The 18,787-nt window shown below is 48.9% G+C and overlaps 1 protein-coding gene across 3 annotated transcripts; it reads right to left on the bottom strand.

Annotated features, from left to right (window-relative positions):
- Positions 1-83: 83 nt before the first annotated feature.
- On the bottom strand, positions 84-6,645 carry CCL1 (C-C motif chemokine ligand 1). 3 transcript variants are annotated; one of them, XM_024748187.1, is made up of 4 exons: positions 4,469-6,645; positions 4,180-4,336; positions 2,906-3,020; positions 1,588-1,796 (listed from the first exon to the last, which is right to left on the bottom strand). In XM_024748187.1, the coding sequence occupies exons 2-4, from the start codon at positions 4,253-4,255 to the stop codon at positions 1,706-1,708; spliced, it is 282 nt and encodes a 93-aa protein (XP_024603955.1). In that variant the 5' UTR covers positions 4,256-4,336; positions 4,469-6,645; the 3' UTR covers positions 1,588-1,705. The 3 variants fall into 3 exon arrangements, with proteins under 3 accessions (XP_024603965.1, XP_024603955.1, XP_024603946.1); XM_024748197.1 differs by lacking the exon at positions 1,588-1,796 and adding an exon at positions 84-526 and having other exon boundaries at positions 4,180-6,645; XM_024748178.1 differs by having other exon boundaries at positions 4,180-6,645.
- Between the last annotated feature and the right edge of the window lie 12,142 nt (positions 6,646-18,787).

Raw genomic sequence — 18,787 nt, 5'->3', positions numbered from 1 at the left:
ATCCAAATGGGGACCCAGCCCCACAGAGGATCTACATCACAACCCAGAGCCCACACTTATCCCCCGGGACAAAGGCAGTCAGCTGAGAGATGTAAGTCATTTATTGGCTCCTATGATGAGAAGTCAGTTCTCCTGGCACCTGGTCCAACATGTTTCCTTTTCTCCAGCCCCTGACCCCAGCTCCTCAATGTCAATCAGCTTTGCACCCTGAAATCCCTGTGGGGTCCAAGAGGCACAGGGAGGCAGAAGTTGAAGATTCTAGAATTTAACTATATAAAGTGCGACAACATATCTTATCAGCACCCAGCAGACCCTCTGGCGTGACCCGGCAAAGTTGGGACAGAAGGACTGGTGTAGGGTTGGGCGTTGAGGGGACAGGTAAAGCCACACGGTGTCCAGAGTCCAGGATGGAAAGGAATCAGCTCATATGTCCTTTCACTGGCAGGGGTTTATCCTTTTTAAATAAGCCCGAACCCACGATTTTGTCTGTGAGACACAGGCCTCTCGGCCTCCGTTCAGCTTCAATCTGTAGGCAGAGAACAAAGGAAGGGCTAAGTCACCTGAGCCACGCCCTGGGTGCCACACACAAGTCCCATCACCCCCTCATTGCTCCTGGGTGCCCCTAAGCTTTTCTCCAGGGGCCTATAAAATGAAGTCATTGCCTAAGACCTACAATTTGTACACTGGGAGGAACACCCAAGCTTCAGGGGCAAGGGATGGGGGGCTTTCAAAATTGCATTTCGTGGACCCCTTTTGCGGATTCATTGTATCAGGGTAGAGCGAAGGCTGCAGACATTCTGAGGATCTGCTAACATGGAAAATTCCCCTCCTATAACATCTCTGAGGGCCCACCTGCTCCATCTTTTCATGTGTCTGTGCCCATCCGGGACCCCTAGTCATTGCCTTGGATGTGTGTGTGTGTGTGTGTGTTGGGGGGACACTGAGTCCACCATCTCCCCAGATTGCCAGCATTCTGATTAACGGCAACTTTCCTTTCTAGCAACACTTGTTGAGTTTGGTTTTGTAAGCAGCTGAGCAGCGGGAACCCTGGGCTCTAGCGCCAGATCTAATCCTGACTTTCTGCGTGTCCTCGGGCCTGTGGGTGTCCCTCTCCAGCCCTCAGTCACCTCATCTATACAATGGGGCTAGCATCGTCTTACAGGCAGACGATGCCCAAGATCCCTTCCAGCTAGGGCAGCTTTTGGATATCATCAGCCTCTGAACCCTCTGGGCAGTGCAGAGTGGGCGGGGGGGATGGGGAACATCCTGCATCCAAATGGGGACCCAGCCCCACAGAGGATCTACATCACAACCCAGAGCCCACACTTATCCCCCGGGACAAAGGCAGTCAGCTGAGAGATGTAAGTCATTTATTGGCTCCTATGATGAGAAGTCAGTTCCCCTGGCACCTGGTCCAACATGTTTCCTTTTCTCCAGCCCCTGACCCCAGCTCCTCAATGTCAATCAGCTTTGCACCCTGAAATCCCTGTGGGGTCCAAGAGGCACAGGGAGGCAGAAGTTGAAGATTCTAGAATTTAACTATATAAAGTGCGACAACATATCTTATCAGGACCCAGCAGACCCTCTGGCGTGACCCGGCAAAGCTGGGACAGAAGGACTGGTGTAGGGTTGGGCGTTGAGGGGACAGGTAAAGCCACACGGTGTCCAGAGTCCAGGATGGAAAGGAATCAGCTCATATGTCCTTTCACTGGCAGGGGTTTATCCTTTTTAAATAAGCCCGAACCCATGATTTTGTCTGTGAGACACAGGCCTCTCGGCCTCCGTTCAGCTTCAATCTGTAGGCAGAGAACAAAGGAAGGGCTAAGTCACCTGAGCCACGCCCTGGGTGCCACACACAAGTCCCATCACCCCCTCATTGCTCCTGGGTGCCCCTAAGCTTTTCTCCAGGGGCCTATAAAATGAAGTCATTGCGTAAGCCCTACAGTTTGTACACTGGGAGGAACACCCAAGCTTCAGGGGCAAGGGATGGGGGGCTTTCAAAATTGCATTTCGTGGACCCCTTTTGCGGATTCATTGTATCAGGGTAGAGCGAAGGCTGCAGACATTCTGAGGATCTGCTAACATGGAAAATTCCCCTCCTATAACATCTCTGAGGGCCCACCTGCTCCATCTTTTCATGTGTCTGTGCCCATCCGGGACCCCTAGTCATTGCCTTGGATGTGTGTGTGTGTGTGTGTGTGTGTGCGCGCGCCTGCGTGTGTTTCTTTTCTGATCTACCCACCTCCCAAACTTGGCTATTGTCCAAAACCGTACATCAATTCTGCCTCTAATTATCTGCAAGACCTTAGACAAATCTCTCCAATTCCCTGAACCTCAGTTTTCACGATAATGAAAATGTGTGCACCAAGAGTTAGATGAGATAATAATATACACGAAAGTGCCTTATAGACACTGAGTGGCAAGTGTAAGCTACCTCCCTGGAGCTTCATAACGACCCTGTGATGCAGCTATCGTGTTTACACCACGTCACAGATCAGGAGTGCAGAGGGGCTACCCAGATAAGGAAGTTCAGAAGACTTACCTGTCCAGAGTCACTCAAGACTATAGGTTGGCAAATCCAGAAGCAGGAACTATCTGAGAGCCCCTCACTCTTACCATCACCCAGTAGTACCTGGAGCTTTTAAGCTCTGGGCATAAAATATTAAGATATAACACTTGGCACCTTGCAGCTCCAAGAAACCCATGTCACTGCAGGAACACAGGTGTTCGTCCTAGCGCCCACTCTCAGCTCTGCGCCCAGGTTTTGGCCTCCTCACTAGTTTGGTTAAAAAACCTTAATCCGGTGGAACATCGCCATCTAGCGTCTGCTATTCTAATTCCAGGGCGGCCGCTTTCTGTCCTCTGGAGAAGGGAGTCAAGGATGGAAGAGGATACAACCACTCACATTAGATGGTTTTTGTAGGAGCAGGTGGAGCTGGTGTTCTTGTAACACTGGATTCTCTGCAGGGACATCTTTCTCTCTACCAGTGTGAAACAACAATTGGAGGATGACACATGCACTGGAAGAGAAGCGCAAAAATGGTTTGCATCCATTTCTCAAGCTGGACTGAGTTCCTTTCATCCAGGATGGGGAAAAAAGCAAAAACAAAAAACCCTTCCAGAACAGGCTCAGGCTCTGGGATCACACCCAAAGGGCACTAGTGTCTCATCAGCCACCCAGTTCTGTATTTAGGCAGTCAGGACACTGGGGTTCAGATCCCAGCTCCCCACAAAACAGCTGTGTGGCTTTGGTCACGATGAGCCCTCCCCTGGGCCCCAGACTTCCCAGCTGAAAAGCAAGACTCTTTAGACTGATTTCTAAAGGCTATTCTAGTTCTGACATCCCACCACTAGGGTATGGTTCTGCCCTTACATTTGGGTTCAAGGGCCCTGAGACCCTGTGAGTATGATTCAACAGCAGTCCACTATTTGGGGCAGGATTAGGGACTGTTTTAGGAGCTCAGACTGATGAAATGACCAGGCAAGAGCTTCCAGGAACTGATCAGCTCCACGCAATCCCAACCTCACCCTCCACCCTGGTCCTCTCAGCTCTGACCCACAACTCCCATTCTGCCGGTTTGTAACCCCCCCTACACACACCCTACCTTCAAAAGACTTGCATTTCAATCCTGGCTCCTTCCTCCTAGTTTGACCGTTTGCAAAGCCCCTTCCATATGTCTGCTGTTAGGTCAGTATTCTCTCATCAGCCTTAGAGGGTAGGCATGATCAAACCCATCTTACTGATAGCGAAACCAGAGTTTGGGAGGTATAGTAACTTGCCCAAGGTTAGCCAACTGTTAAAGCCCCAGATCCTGACCTCAGACTCTGCCTGTTATCTGTTACACAGTGGAGGCGAGACCCCAGTCAGTCCCTCCTCTGGACCTCAGGCCTCCAGCTTGGCCTCAATGACCTCACAGCTGCCCTCCATCAGTCCGCAGGATCTGGACGAGGCTGGCCTCCTTTGGCTGAAGCCCGCTGCTCAGCGGTCTGTGTTGGCCCCAGGCTTATGGCTCTCCTGCTGTCCCCCTGCCCCCGAGCAAGTCCTCCCTTCCTCCTCTTCAGGGAGAATTCTTTCTGGAGGAGTGGAGATGAAGGGGTGAGCCTGCCCCCAGCCCCAGAGCACCTGCCTGCGTCTCCACCCTCCCCAAAGAGGAGCAAAGTGACTCCAGCCAAACTCACTGCTCTTGGCATCCACATCCTGTAGCCACGCCCTGGCCAGCAGCAGGCACACCAGAGCAGTGGTGATGACCTTCATCTCAGGACGTCCAGCTCAGGCCTCCCTGGAAGGAGTCCCTCAAGGAGTCTGGTGGAGTGAAGAGCTGTCCTCTGGCCCATCCTGCAGTACCCAGAGCTTTTATTAGAAGACCTGGGTGGGGTTTTCCAAGCCCCAGTGCAGAGGTGGGGAAGTCACAGGAAGAAGAGGTGGTTACTCGCGTCCAGTGACCACATGGAAAACTCCTTTCCTTACCTCCCCTGGGTGGTGTGAGAGGTGTAAGGAAACTTCCCTAAGCGCAGGAACAGATACGGATCTTGAGAGGCTGAGTAGGAGCTGTCCCAGCTGAATGGGACGTGGAAAAAGGTGAATGAGAGGAAGTGGCCTGTCTGTGGCTCCTCTGATGTCACGTCTTTCCATCCAGGGATGGAGCTACTGTCCCAGGAACATGGTAGAGCAGAAGAGCTCTGCACCAGCACTGAGACACACATGGGTTTGAATCCCAGTTCTGCAAATCAGCGGATACATAAACTCGCCCGAGTCACATCTCCTGTGGAAGACGGAAAGAGTAACTCGTATCTCACAGGTGACCGAGGAGCATTCAGTAAGATCCATTCTGTCAAGGACCTGGCCCAGATAGTTGCAATTTCTATTTTTTCAATCACTCAACACTTTTCAATCACTTGCCCTGTTCTTGGTCCTTGGTTAGTCCCAGGGAAGACAGCTACCGATGACATGCAAGCCATTGCATCACAGCTAAATAAGGAAAAGCCAGTTGGTGTAAGGACAGCAGTGGATGTGCCATATGGAGGGCGCAGGGGAGGCTGGGAGCTGCCCACAGGAGAGAGGCCTCCCAGGGTAATGTTCTTCAAGCAGAGTCTCCTGCAGGAAGGCTGAATTGGAAAGCGGCCTCTCCACAGAGGAAGGAGCTTGTGTAAGGACAGCGAAGCGTGGAGGACAGTGCCCAGAGTGAGGAAATGGCTGGAGAGATGTGTGACTGTCCAGCGACCAAGTGGCCAGGTCAGGAAGACATGGTGTGCAGTGCGTGGAATAAGTAACACTAGCAGGTGCTCAAGAAAAAGTAGCTGGGCCATATCCGTGTGTTAAAATCACAAGGCCAACGTGATAGCTTCCCATGGTCAATGGGATGAAGTGCAAGCTGCTGGCCATTCGTGGCTCACGTGATGTCTCCATGGATTCCCGCATGTTGCAATATTTGCAAGTCTCTGAACAGGTCACATGCTTTCTTATCTCCAGGATTTGCTGCCACCGTAACCTCCACCTGCAGGGCCCTCCTCCTTGTCTCCCTCTGTGAATTCTACCCATTGCAAATGTCGTTGTCTCTGTAAAGGCCCTTCTGCTGTCCCCACAGATAGGCCTTCAGCCTCCTTTGAAGCCCCTCTGTGCCTGGATCTCCCACATGAAGGTCTTTCATCCTTACAACCCCTCCATTCCGTGTATTCTCCATCCTAACACCTGCGTGGGGGTCCTGGCGTGTCGGAGTTGAAAGCTCCCTTGGAGACCATCTGCAGCAGTGGCTCTGAAAGTGTCCTGGGAGAGCAAAAAATGCAAAAATACCTTTGCCCCATTTTTGAAGCAACATCAAGACACATGTGCCCGTACGTGTTGAGGGGCAGGGGAGGAAAACTCCAGGTAATTCAGGCACCGGCAGATAAGAATCTAGTACGGTCTCTTTCTATTACAGATGGGGAACAAACGAGCCTCAGAAAGCAGAAACCGACTTTGCCAAGGTCATACCGAGACTTCATTGCACAGATGAACAGTGGATGCCAAGGCATCTGGTCATCTGACCACCACGTGCGGCCACCTCTGGGAACACACTGTCAGTAAGGACCTGCTCCATCAATTCCTTCATCTGGCCAGCTGCTTCCTGCCACCCAAAAAGGACTTAAAGCAGTTGAAATCACTAAGACACTGTTGTCACTCTCCTATTTTCTTTGTCCTCGCAGACTGATACTTTTTTATTCCTTGGTTGTCATTTTAGTGGGGTCTCAAAGAGGAAGGAGATTAAAGGGATGTGGCCAGTTGGTCAAATGTCACCTTAGATCCTTTAGACTCACTTGGGACACAGAGAGGGGCCAGGTCACCACCCAGGAAATACTTTGCTCTCCCCTCCTCCCGGGGATGCTGCCTGGCCCACTCGAGACCAGGACAGGGCTCCCCCTCCAGCTGCTCACTTCCCATGCTCCCCCTCACTGTAGCTACCATGAGCCCAGGACAGGAAAGGAGGCGACAGAAAGACTTAGTCATGCCTCACTTAGTCACGCCTCCCTCTTCCCAGCTGCCGCAGCCCCAGAAGGAACTGGCCAGAGGCTCCAATTACATGGAAACCCAGCGTCCCACAGGGTCCCGCCCCCAGCCCCACTCCAACTCTTCTTCTCTAAGCCTGGCACAAAGCACTGGCCAAGTAATAACTCTTATACGGAAGCGCTTACCATGGGGCCTGGCACATAGTAGGTGCTCAATAAAACTGCACCCCTCCCCCCTCTACCCATTAATCCAGGAACCAGGCAGTGCTGCCACCTCCCTAGCCGGGACCCCCTTCCTGGTCTCTTTCCTCTCCAATCCTGTGATGCCCAACGCCCAGGCCAGGCTTTCTATTGTCACCCACAGGAGCGCAGTGTTCTCTTCCATCCCCACCTCCGCACCCCTCCCCAGCTGCCTCCTATAAGTGCAAGTCCAGCCACAGTGCCTCCAGCACCCAAACATCTTTGAATTAAAAGCCCTTTCTTTTGTTTTCCAGCGACTCTTACCCTCTTCCTGGGTTCCCTTGTACACTGTCTTCTAACATTCAGCACTTTTTGTTCTTTTCAGGAGGCCTCTGTTATCCAGCTCTCAGCAACAAAGTGAACGAGACATCAAGCATCTCTTGTAGCAACAGCAGACCCTGGGGGTGCCCAAAGAATGTCACAGCAGTGACAGTCACCAGTTTTTCAATTCGCGTCCACAGCCGTGGAGCTCCAGAGTGACAACTCAGCCTGCTGTTCGGAAGTGAAGTACAAATGTCTTGGCTCGGCTTACGTGGTCCCGCACAATGTGGCCCACAGAGCTCTAGCCGCACGACACTGTTACTGCTCTGCGCACCTGTGCTGGGGCTTCACTGCCCCTTCTGCCTGGGACGCCTGCTCCAGCTTTATCTGGAAGACCTCCTGCAGGCTGCCCCATCTGAGCTCCCAGCATGAAGCAGGCTCACGCCCCATAGCAGCCAAGCCAATCTTGTGATTGCCTGGTGGTCCACACCCCTCCCTCATCTGGAAGCTCCCGGGGAGCAGCAGTCCCTGTCGTGGTCCTCATTTCATGTCCCAGCGCTCCACCCAGGATGGGTGCGTAGTGACTGTTGCTAAAGCAGGAGGAAGGAGAGGCCTTCACATCATTCTCGTCATCCCCCTGCTGCAGATGAGAAACACAGGCCCTGGAGGTAACAGGAGTCATACAAGTAGCAAGTGACAGAATTAGGATGAGAAGCTCTGGCCCAAACCCTGTGCTTGTTTATACCCCCCTGGACCCTCTAGCATGGATGAACCATTTTCCGACTGTGCTGACGGGCACCATTCCACACACAGGATGCTGGTGACAGGTCTCAGTTCCTGATGTGGTCATTCATTCATTCATTCACTCATTCACTCAGGAAACATCTTCTGAGGGCCCACTTTGTGCATGGGCAGTCAGGTGAGAGAGGAGAGCTGACCACAGAGTCAGGGCCTTCAGAGGGAAACAGATACACAAACCAGTAAGTGGGCACAGATGGTCAAGGCTGCTATAGTATGCAGACTAGACTCTGCACATGCTCATTCTAGGGGAGCGGAGAGCTCACTGGGGTGCAATGTGGAATACTGGCTGGGCCTGGAAGGATGAAGGTGGAATTTCCCCTGAGCAGGGGCCTGGATGGCACATTGTGTGTGGTTATAAGGGTGGGCTCTGCCTGGCCCCCAGGCCCAGCTCCTCTGTACACCACTGGTGGGACTTTTTTCCCTTTCTTAACCTCCCAGCCTCATCTCCAAACAGGGATAATAATGATACCTGCTCATAGGCTTGTGTGAAAATTAAACGTGCTGTATCTCTTAAGGAAAATCAAACAATTGTTTGATGGCATGCTAATAGCTGGTGTGGAGGCTGATGTCTTCAGGGCATGCGGGGGTGAGGAAGGCCTGCAGAGAGGGGCTGGAAATGGAGCCAGGAGGACCTGGGCTGGGTTTCACAGGATCCTGTTTACTGGGCTCAGCCCTTGGGACTTAAGCTTGCTGTCAGTGGAGGGAAGGCCAATCTTTTGCTTGGGACAGGGATGCAGCCAGATTTGTGGTTTGTGCTGAGGGCTTGTGCTAGAGGCTGCAGGACACAGTGACTGGAAGAAGGCAGTCAGACTGGGAAGTTTGAAGGAATCCAGGAGAAGTGACGGAGGTGGGGTTCTGTAGAAAGAGGGTGAAAAATCAGGATTTCTGAGCTTTGCCGCTCATTGTCTGTGGGACCTTGAGCAGGCTACTTCCTGCCTCTGGGCATCAGTTCTCCCACCTAAAACGTGGGCAAGTTGGCCTAAATCAGTGACTCTTTACCTGGAAATCGGATTCATATTAGGATCATTTGGGAAGCTTTTATCCAAAGACACGTGCTTGAACCTCACTATGGACCTTTGTATTCTGAGTTCAAGGTAGTTGGAGTATCTCGAAAGGGCTCCCCAGATAATCCAATCCCACCACTTCCCTCTAGCCTGGATGGCTACTGAGACCCTCTCTGGTTTGGCATGAAATAATATTCTGTGTTCCTAAGGGCAGACAGAGCCCTGCCTACAATCTACACCCTAAACAGCTCCCTCGTCCATCCGAGGTGGAACTGGCCTTTCGGATCAGGCCTGTTGTACTGAGAGAGCCTGCTGGGGAGGGCTCCCTGCCCTTTCTGATGGGGATAGAGGGCAAAGAGCCTAAGAGGGCTGATCCAGGTCCCTGAGGCATTTAGATCCCACCCACCCTAGGAGCCAGGGTCATCTGAAACTCAGAAAGCTCCCAGGAAGCCAGAAACTCAAAGAAGCCTGATAGGCAACACATAGGCTTAGATTCAGCATGTTTTGTAGCCTCAGTTTTGTGGTTCTTGAGCCATTCGGCCCTGGACCAAAAATAGCCACATTGCAAAGTCTCTGTGGGTATATTCGGGGAGTCAGCGTGGGTCAGGTGTGTGCCACATCCCCCCAGCGCTCAGGAGGACACTCAGGACAACTGGGGTGGACCATCTCATGTTACAGCTGAGGAGCCGGAAGCCGAGAAAGGAAAAGAGAGCTGTCACATGGGGACCCCGTGAGAGCCCTGAAGATAACCCACCTTAACTCCCAGATAGGCTCCTTCTCTGTGATTTTCTGGCTTTATGCTCAGGACCAGAGAGCTGGGCTGTGGTCAGAGAGAGAAGCTGGGCATGACCGGGGCCCCTGGGATGCTGGAAAGCCCTGCAGGGTTCCTGCAGCCCACCTGGAGGCCAGGGCACAATGCCAACTTTGCAGGGAATGGTAGAAGAAAAAAGCCCCAGCTTTTCCACCCAACAGAGCAAGGACGCAGGGGCAGGAAGTGGCAACAGTTTGACCCCAAAATATACCCACCAACACCAACAAGGTCACCCATGATTTACCCATGTGGGCAAACACGCCCACATGCTGCTAGGAAAGTCCCCTGAGGAGCCCTCTCCCCCTGAGGTAGTAGGTGGACGCCTGGGTCCCACCTCTGCTCACCACCAATTTCCCAGTTCATCTTGGGGCCACAGCTCTGGGAGCCCAGGGGAGCCTGAGCAGGGATGCTCTTCCTTCATTGCCCTTTAGGCCTGGCTCTCAGGCTCAGCTTAGAGCTGGCCACCCAAAGAGACACCTCCACTGCCAGGTCTGGCTTCACGGGCTCTGGAGTGAGCTGAACTGGTCACAGAGAGTACATTTAGCTCAGAACTGGAGCCGGGCCTGGGATATGCTAGCCAGCATAGCCTGGACATCCGGGTCCCCTGGCCTTCACCTCTATCCTCTAGTGTAATAGGAAAAGCACTGGACTTGGGATCCAGACACCTGCATTTTAATCCAGGTCACCGCTTACCAGCACCATCAATTCTGATCATCTTCCTGAACCTCTGGGTCATTATCCCTAAAACTGGGATCCCAGTGCCTCTGTACTAGGACCATTGTGAGGACTAAATATGGAAATGTGTCAGAAGGCTTGCAGCACAGAGCCCTGCTCATTATCGTGGTTTCTAAGAGTGTTCTGTGTTTCCTCCCTCCCTGCTCGGTTTGTCTGAGGCATCTTTACAGCTGCTCTTAAGAGCTGACTGCAAATTGGCCAGGTTCTCTTTCTCAACTCCCGCTGGCTGGCCCAGCTTTCCCAAGGGTGGGTGAGTTTCAGGAGCCAGGTTCACGTGGGGAGCATCTGAAGTCAGGGCTGCTGCCTGCCAGACCTAGCTGAAGTCTGCAGTCCATGTGTTCCACCAAGCCTGCGGCCCTGACCAGGAGGTTCACATAATTCGCAGGGTCCAGTGCAAAATAAAATGAGGGGTCTTGTTTAAAAACTAAAAATTTCAAGCATGCAACAGCAGAGTCTGCACAAATCATATGCCATGAAGGCTGCCCTGCACCTCTCAGCCCTCCTGCCATGTTTCTGCTTCATGTTGGACAGGCATCCATTGGTTTTCTTCTTGAAATATCCCACTTTGGGTCTCCTGTGCCCTGGTTTGGAAAATGATTTTCCAAAATCCCACCATTATGGTTTTATCGTTCCAAAGTTCTTGACATAAAGACATTTCCCAAACAAATCAGAAGGATGCATTTTACTTCCCACAAGCATTGCTGCTTTAAGTGACACATCAACCTGCAAGCCACTCCCACCCACAAATCCCCAGCTGCAGAGTCAAAGAAAGACCAGACCTATCTAAAATGTCAGAGAAGGGATTGCAGAGAGGGGCAGCAGTGAAAAATAGACAGTGTTGCCTCTGCTGATGTGGGATCCATCTTGCCTCCCGTTTCTAGCTGGAACCAATTTCAACCAAAGATTTCTCCCACCACCTGGATATGATGTGATTCAGTAGGATGGGACATATTGGGCACCCAGCGTATATTAGTTTAAAGGAATCTGTCACCAACCTCTTCTGCCACCTCCTCCATCCACCTTCAAGAGGTGGGTCCTTTACATCCAGGTGTGGTAAAGCAGGTAGACGGCACTGAGCATCCTCCACCCTCTTGCCCAGTCCCCCCTTGCCCACAATCACATCATGAAAAGGGAGAGGAAATGGGTAGCTGGCCTTTCTCCCAGCTCTGCCATTCTTCATCTGTCTATACACGTGTCCTCATTTATGACTTATATTTTCTGCTCTTTCTCCTGCTTAGCTGACCAGAGATTGTGAACCTCATAGGAGACAATGGCAGGATGCAGTGGGTATTTGGCAAAGCACATGGTTATCGACCTCACCGTCCCTCTACCTCTGCTGCCTCTCACTTGCTTCCCTTCCCAGCCAAACAGCTGGAAGAGTTGGCACCACTCTCCCTGGTTCCTCCCAACCCATGTGTTCAATATACTGCAAACTGGCCTCTGTCTCTACCACGTCACCAAAACTGCAATGGCTAAAGTCAATGGTGACCTCCTTGTTGCTAAATCCATGGCATCCTTGGCTGTCACCTTGCCTGACATTTTGGCACCCTTGACCCTGTTGACCCTTCCTTCTGGAAACATCCTCTTGCCATGGCTTCTATGACAGGTGGCCCTCATGGTTTTCCTCCAAGCACTCTGCTGTTACTTCTAGACTTGGTTAGAGGTTCCTGGTTCTCTGTTCATCCCTTAATCTTGATGTTCCCCCGGCCCTCCGTGGAATAACAGCGGCTATTAGCTAACGTTACGTTGTGCACTTCACGTGTGTCAAGCTACTCTAAGCACTTCATGTGTGTTCAGCTGTCTAGTCTTCCTCATGGTCCTGGAAGTAGGCATTATTATTAACACCCATTATACAGATGAGGAAACCAAGGCACAGAGAAGTTGTCCAAGATTACTCAGCTACTCGCTGGGAAGGTGGGATTCCAACGCAGACTGTCTGGCTTCAATCCTGAAACAGTACTCTGCACCACCTCTTGGTAGAGACTCACCCCTGGGTGCTGCCCAACATCTTACCTTGTCCTGCAATCTGCCTCCTGATCTGGCCACAACCTACAGCACCTGTAACCCCATATATACACTCTGTGCCCCTAGACTGGGTTCCACACCCTTCTGCCAGACACACCCTGGTCTTTGCACACGCTCCTTTCTTTAAGGGGAATAAACTTCAACTGTTTTTTCCCGTGGTAAGTTCCACTCTTGTTCAAAATCACCTCCTCTGTGAACCCTTCTCTGGTTCCTCCCAATCCTCCGTCTTCCCTGGATCCCAGGCACCATGCTTTTCCCTCTGTGCTTGCACGGACTGCCTTATAATGTAATTTGTCTGTTCCTGAGACTGCCTTCCTGTCTAGACTCTGAGTTCCCGGTTTAACACAGGCATATGATCCCGCTGGAGAATGTGTAGGTGAACTAATGAGCTGGCCCATGTCTCAGTGGAACCTGATGCTACCGAACCAAACTTGGGTCCATTCATCCAAATGCAGTAAAGCCAATCTATCGATGCTGGGCTGTGGTGAAGGACAGTGCAGCATTTATTGCAAGGCCAAGCAGAGTATGGGCGGCTAATGGTCAAAAGGCCTGAAGTCCCCACTGGCTTTTGGGGAAAGGTTTTCAAAGACAGGGTAAGGGAGAGAGTTGTGAGGTGCTTGATCAGCTTGTAGACATTCTTCTGATTGATTGGTGGTAATGCATTCTGGAGTCAACATCATCAACCTTCTGGTTCCAACTGGTCTGGGGGCTACATGTACATGGTCATCATGCAGTTAACTCCTTCCATCTGGTGGGGGTTTTAGTATCTGTGAAACAGCTCAGGAATGTGTGTCAGGTACTGTCATTTATGTTCTTCAGGGAAGAACTAAAGATTCTGTGACTCTACTGTATGGCTGATCTATTGTTTAAATTATTACCTGCTCTCCTGACCCAACTGCTGTCTTTTGTTATACATGTTCACATTCTTCCAGTCATTAACTCTTGAGCCACCCTTTTGTGACCAACAGAGGCCTGGGAGACGAAAGCTTTTCCACAAACAAGAGGCAGGCCAGGACATGGGGAGGTCTGTCCCAGGAAGGCCCCATCAGGTCCTGCTTCATTATCCTGAGACTTCAACCTCATCTACCCTGTGTTTTTACCTAAAATCTAAGCCTTCACATTCAGATCCACTCACACTCTCATGTGCATACAATGACACACACACACACACACACACACACACACCGGGCTCAGAAGTTCCCTTAGGCAGTCCCAGCCCCCTCAGGCCATTTTCCTAACTGTACAACCTTCCAGGAGTCTGAAAATCCTGCCTTTCCACAATGTCTCATCCCAACTCTGAGACTGAGTTTTGCATTCTTCCATAATGTTCAGGCCGTTTCATGGGGCCTAGCAGCTACAACTTGACTACTGAGTCATGTCCCACATAGACAGGACTGTCTCCAACAATAGTTACAAAAATAGTCCCTTATGTGTTCACAACTATTTGTGGCTTCTTTCGTCCCTTACACCCATGTGTTCATTTAAGCTTCACAACAAGGTATGGAATAGTTGCTATAAATCTATATATTTGACAAATGAGGAAATCAAGGAGCATAGAAATTCATACTACACACACACACACACACACACACACACACACACACACGCCTCCACCCAAATGCCCCCAGGAAAGGGTTGGGCCCTGTGGGTCCAAAGACTGCTTGTCCCATGCTGAAGCAGGTTTATGCCAGGTGAGCATGAGATGGGCCCAGGCCACATAAGAAATGAGTTTTCTCCAAGACTGTGTATGGAATTTCTTTCTGGCCTCCACATCTCTACTTCCCCAGGGCAAGCCTCTGCCAACATCCCCCCTGTGTAAATAAGCAAGCAGGTAAATGTAGTCCAGTTTCACTTATTCAGGTACATCAGTGGAAAGGCAAGCTGAATTTAAGACTGTTATTAAATAAATGTGGTTCTCTTACTTCCAACCATATATAAATCCTTCTAACAGTATTATGGCGTTGAAGGTACTTTGAAGATACACGTTAATGGAGAGTTTATCAGGATTTGTAATTAGCACAACAACTGAGAGCACTTTAAAGTAGTTGGAAACAGGGTAACTCACTAAAGAGAATCAACCACTCAAAAACACAATTGCAGTATCCATTTACATGCCAGCAATTTGTCTCCCAATTAGAAATGCATAAATTCAAACAGCTACTGTAAATCTTACTCTTGATGCAGTATTTGACATCCCTCCCGGCAAAAAATACTCATTAACTAAGTCAACAGATATTTAAAGGGTGCCTACTATGTGCCAATCACTCTCCCATGTGCTGGGAACCAAGATACACAAGGCACTTGCCTTGTAGAGCTAACCCCCTGGGAGAGACATAATTTTTCAGTTAATTATATAAACAAGATAATTTCTAATAGGATAAGTCAATGAAGACATATAACAATGGGATATGACCAGAAGGGAGATTAAAGAGTTGGCATTTGAGCTGAGACCTGGAGGGGTAGAATATTCTAGGCAGAGAGAATGGTGAGTGCAAAGGCCTAATGTGGTATCTTAACACTACCCTCTGAATAAGACCCAAGACAAAGATTTAAAGAAAGTAATCTATTGGGGAGGTGCAGGAAAGATGAGTAAGGGAACAGGAGAGCAAAACAAGGACTTGATAAAGAACCTGTTATCAGGCCAGCTCCTTTGTGAGTCGTGGGGCCGGCTCCCCAGGGACACTTTGGGAAACAGTACAGAGCACACAGCTGAGACACAGCTGAGTTATCTCACCTAGGAGCAAGGGAGTTGGGGTATTTATACTCCACTTCCTGTCTCTCACTGGTGAGGCCTGCTCCCTGGCACTTCTGTCCTGTCCTGCTCATGGACAGAGTGATCTTCCATGGCTGAAGGCAGCTTATGTGCACTGAGACGGAAGGCCTAGCTAAGGCATGTGAGCTGGCTACTGGCAGCATCTGCTACATGCAGAGAGCAGCCTGGAATATTCCAGAAAGAAAGTCAGTGAGAGTGGCATATTAAACTTGGGCAGGGGCTGGGGCGCAATGGTAGGAAATGAAGCCTGAGAGGTAAAAAAAAAAAAAAAAAAAAAGAAGATTCCTCCCTTAGTTGTATGGGAAACAGGTGTTTTGGAGAGTAAGAGAGAATGTAGGAGGATCAGTCAGGAGGCACTGGCTGAAGTCCAGGTGGGAGATGAGGCTGGCTTTGGCTCCTGGGGGTGGGGTGGGGTGGGCACTGTGCAAAGCAGATGGACCCAGGTGTGTCAGAGCAGAGCAGAACTGATGGATGGGTTAGATGTGGGGCAGAGTAAAAGAGGATGAAGCCTTGGCTTGAGCGTGTCAGTACTGAGGTAGGAGGATTACAAGAGGAGCAGGCTGGGTTGCATCACTCAGGAATTGTGTAACTTGGGTCAGTCACTTCTCCAATCTGGTCCTCAGTTTTCTCATTTGGGAAATAAGGAAGTAGAACTAACTGACTTCTAAGGATGCTTTTAACTCTAACAGTCTATGACTTAAACAAAAACAATCATATATACATACACACACACATTTATATAAATGTATAACTGAATCACTTTGCTGTACACTTGAAACTAACACAACATTATAAATCAACTATACTTCAATTAAAAACAAAATAAGATAAAAAAGAGCAATCAAGGGACTTCCCTGGTGGGCCAGTAGTTAAGAATCCGTCTTCCAGTGCAGAGAACGCAGGTTCAATCCCTGGACGGGGAACTAAGATCCCACTTGCCATGGGGCAACTAAGCCCATGTATCGCAACTACTGAGCCCACGTGTTCTGGAGCCCATGCAAAACAACTAGAGAGAAGCCCGTGAACTGCAATGAAGAGCCCATACGCCACAACAAAAGATCCCTCATGCCACAGTGAAGATCCCGCATGCCGCAACTAAGACCTGACACAGCCAAAGAAATTAATTAAATAAATAAATGTTTAAAAAAGCAATCAAAACAATCCCTTTTTTAAAGTTCTAGCTCTTCTTGATAATGCCACAAACCCATGTGAACCACCACTCCAAACAAAAGCTAGAACCTTGACAATAACCTGCTTCTAATCATATTTTCCCTCTATATTATTTTTCCTGACTCCTTCAACCCAAGGTAACCAACAACCCAAATTCCCTTATCTTAATCTCTGTGTGTTTCTAAAGTGTATATATTTTTACTTTATAAAGAGTATCAGTGTTTATAATTGTAGGGACTTACTTTTTGGCCAGTAGTATTCTATTAATATATATCCATATTACAGACTGTGCCAATGCAGTTCATTTTGTTTTAACTGCTGTATAATATTCCATTGGTTAAGTATGCTCCTATTTATTCATCCACTCTCTCTTGATGGGCATTTGAGGTTTTTCCCAGATTTTCGCCATTGTAAACAGTCCAGCTATGAACATTTTTGTACGAGCAAGACTTCTACTATGTCTATATGAAAAAGTGCAATTGCTGGTTTAGGATAGTCACTGTTTTGAGTACAGTTTCAATCATTTTCTAAAGTAGCTGCCTGAAGATACCAGCCATGTGTAAGAGATCATGTAGATCCATGTTCTCTCCAATACTTGATATCATCAGAGTTTCCCGTTTTTGCTAGTCAAATTACTTTGAATTGAGATCTCTTTCTTGTCTGGATTTGCATTGCCCTGAACAGTAATGAGGTTAAACATTTCTTCGCTTGTCCATCACATCAATCATTAAGTGTGTCCTCTTCTGTGAAATATCTGTTCCTGTTTTTCATCATTTCTCTTCTGGGTATCTGTGTTTTTCTTATCAATATCATCAGTCTGCTTCCTGCCTGTAAAGTCTGGGGCTCGAGACCGTTTTATGTCCTGAAGCGTCAGTCTTATTCAATCCAGACCAGCAGCACTTTTGGTGATGGAACTCTCAAAAACTTTTTGTGAAAGGTCAGTAGCCAATTCAAGTGTCAGTGGCCACAACATGCGCTTTGAGACACGCCTCTCCGTCCTTCTCTAGATACAACTCCAAGTATTTGGACGCTATCAGGATTAATGAGATTCAGTTTCTTTTCTAAGAAGTGATGTTGTCCAACTGGCAGGATTCCCTGGGACTATCTAAATTTCCTCAGAGGTCTTAACAAAGGGAGTAACAGTCATGTTCTTGATTTGGTTTTGACCCCAGGTCATGCCTTTGTTTTGATATTGCCCCTAAAGCTAGTTTCTATTTTGAGAATATTTTGCAGGCTGCAGAGGTTGACATAACAGATGATTGCACCTTTCCATCATTCAAACCCTACAATTTCTACACTTTCTGTTCTCTTTCAATTCTGCTTGCAAATGAGCCAGTCTTATCTGCTGTCACCTCTTTCTTGTATCTGATGAAATGTACTTAGTAACAAGTAACTCACACCAACAACATTCTGTCCCAAAACTTCCTCTCCCAAAGCCATAAATTCGGTAGGTATATTTTCTGCCTTCTGAATGAACACGTGACAGTTTTCCCAAATGTTTACCTATTACATTACATAGCTTGCTGGTTTTCCAGCCCCCTATAGTAGTTACATCCCTGCCTGCCACTCAGCCCCAAAGCCAAAACCACACATTTTATTCTTTGGGTAGCACAGCACCCCACTGCTAGGTACTAGTTTCCATATTGGTCAGCTTTCACTACCATAACAACCCCCCCACCTCATTCCCCAAATCGGTGGCTTATAACAAGAAACATTCCTTTTTGCTCTCAAGTCTGCAGGTCAGTTGCATCTCTGCTCCAGCCTGTGGGTCAGCTCCTTGCCCCACGTCTTCCCACTCCTGGGCTCAGGCTAAAGGAACAGCTCTTGTTTAGGATATGTCATTCTCCTGGCAGAGCATCCAGGAAAAAGAAACTTGCAATGCTTTTAAAGCTTCTGCTAAGCTATGGCACATGTCCTGTCTGCTCACATTCTGTTGGCTCAAGGAAGTTACATGGCCAAGCACAAAGCCAATGATGTAGGGCAATATATTCTGAATCATTTTAAAGAACAGAGTCTCTCACAGATATCAAGGAGCTCTTGATACATTCTTATATAATCCTTTGTTAGGATGTGGATTGCCATATAGTCTACGATTTGTAGCTTCTTTTCTTTTTTCTTTCTTTCTTTGGCTGTGCCGGTCTTAGTTGCAGCATGCAGGATATAGTTCCCTGACCAGGGATCGAACCCAGGACCCCTGCACTGGGAGCGTGGAGTCTTAACCACTGAACCACCAGGGAAGTACCTGTAGCTTATTTTCAAGTTGTGTTTTTAAGAAAGAAAACTCTTAATTGTAATACAGAAAATGTATCATTCTTTTCTTTTATAGTCAACATTTTTGTGTCTTGTTTAAGAAATCTTTCCCTTCTCCAAAGTTCAAAAGATATTTCTATTAAGGTTTTCTATTAAAATTTTCAGGGGCGTATTTTTTAACAAGATGTTGGGGGGAGTTTATTAATTAATTTATTTTGGCTGTGTTGGGTCTTC

This window comes from Neophocaena asiaeorientalis, unplaced genomic scaffold, assembly GCF_003031525.2.
Source record: "Neophocaena asiaeorientalis asiaeorientalis breed wild unplaced genomic scaffold, Neophocaena_asiaeorientalis_V1.1 scaffold647, whole genome shotgun sequence".
NCBI lineage: Eukaryota > Metazoa > Chordata > Mammalia > Artiodactyla > Phocoenidae > Neophocaena > Neophocaena asiaeorientalis.
This window is presented reverse-complemented; position numbering and strand designations above follow the sequence as displayed.

What these genes read in the sequence shown, in the direction of transcription:
- CCL1 (XM_024748197.1), bottom strand. Translation starts at nt 4,255, where the DNA reads ATGAAGGTCATCACCACTGCTCTGGTGTGCCTGCTGCTGGCCAGGGCG. An exon ending in GGATGTGGATGCCAAGAGCA is followed by an intron (nt 3,021 to 4,179) that starts GTGAGTTTGGCT and finishes CTTCTCTTCCAG; the next exon opens with TGCATGTGTCATCCTCCAAT. An exon ending in TCCTACAAAAACCATCTAAT is followed by an intron (nt 527 to 2,905) that starts GTGAGTGGTTGT and finishes CTCTGCCTACAG; the next exon opens with ATTGAAGCTGAACGGAGGCC.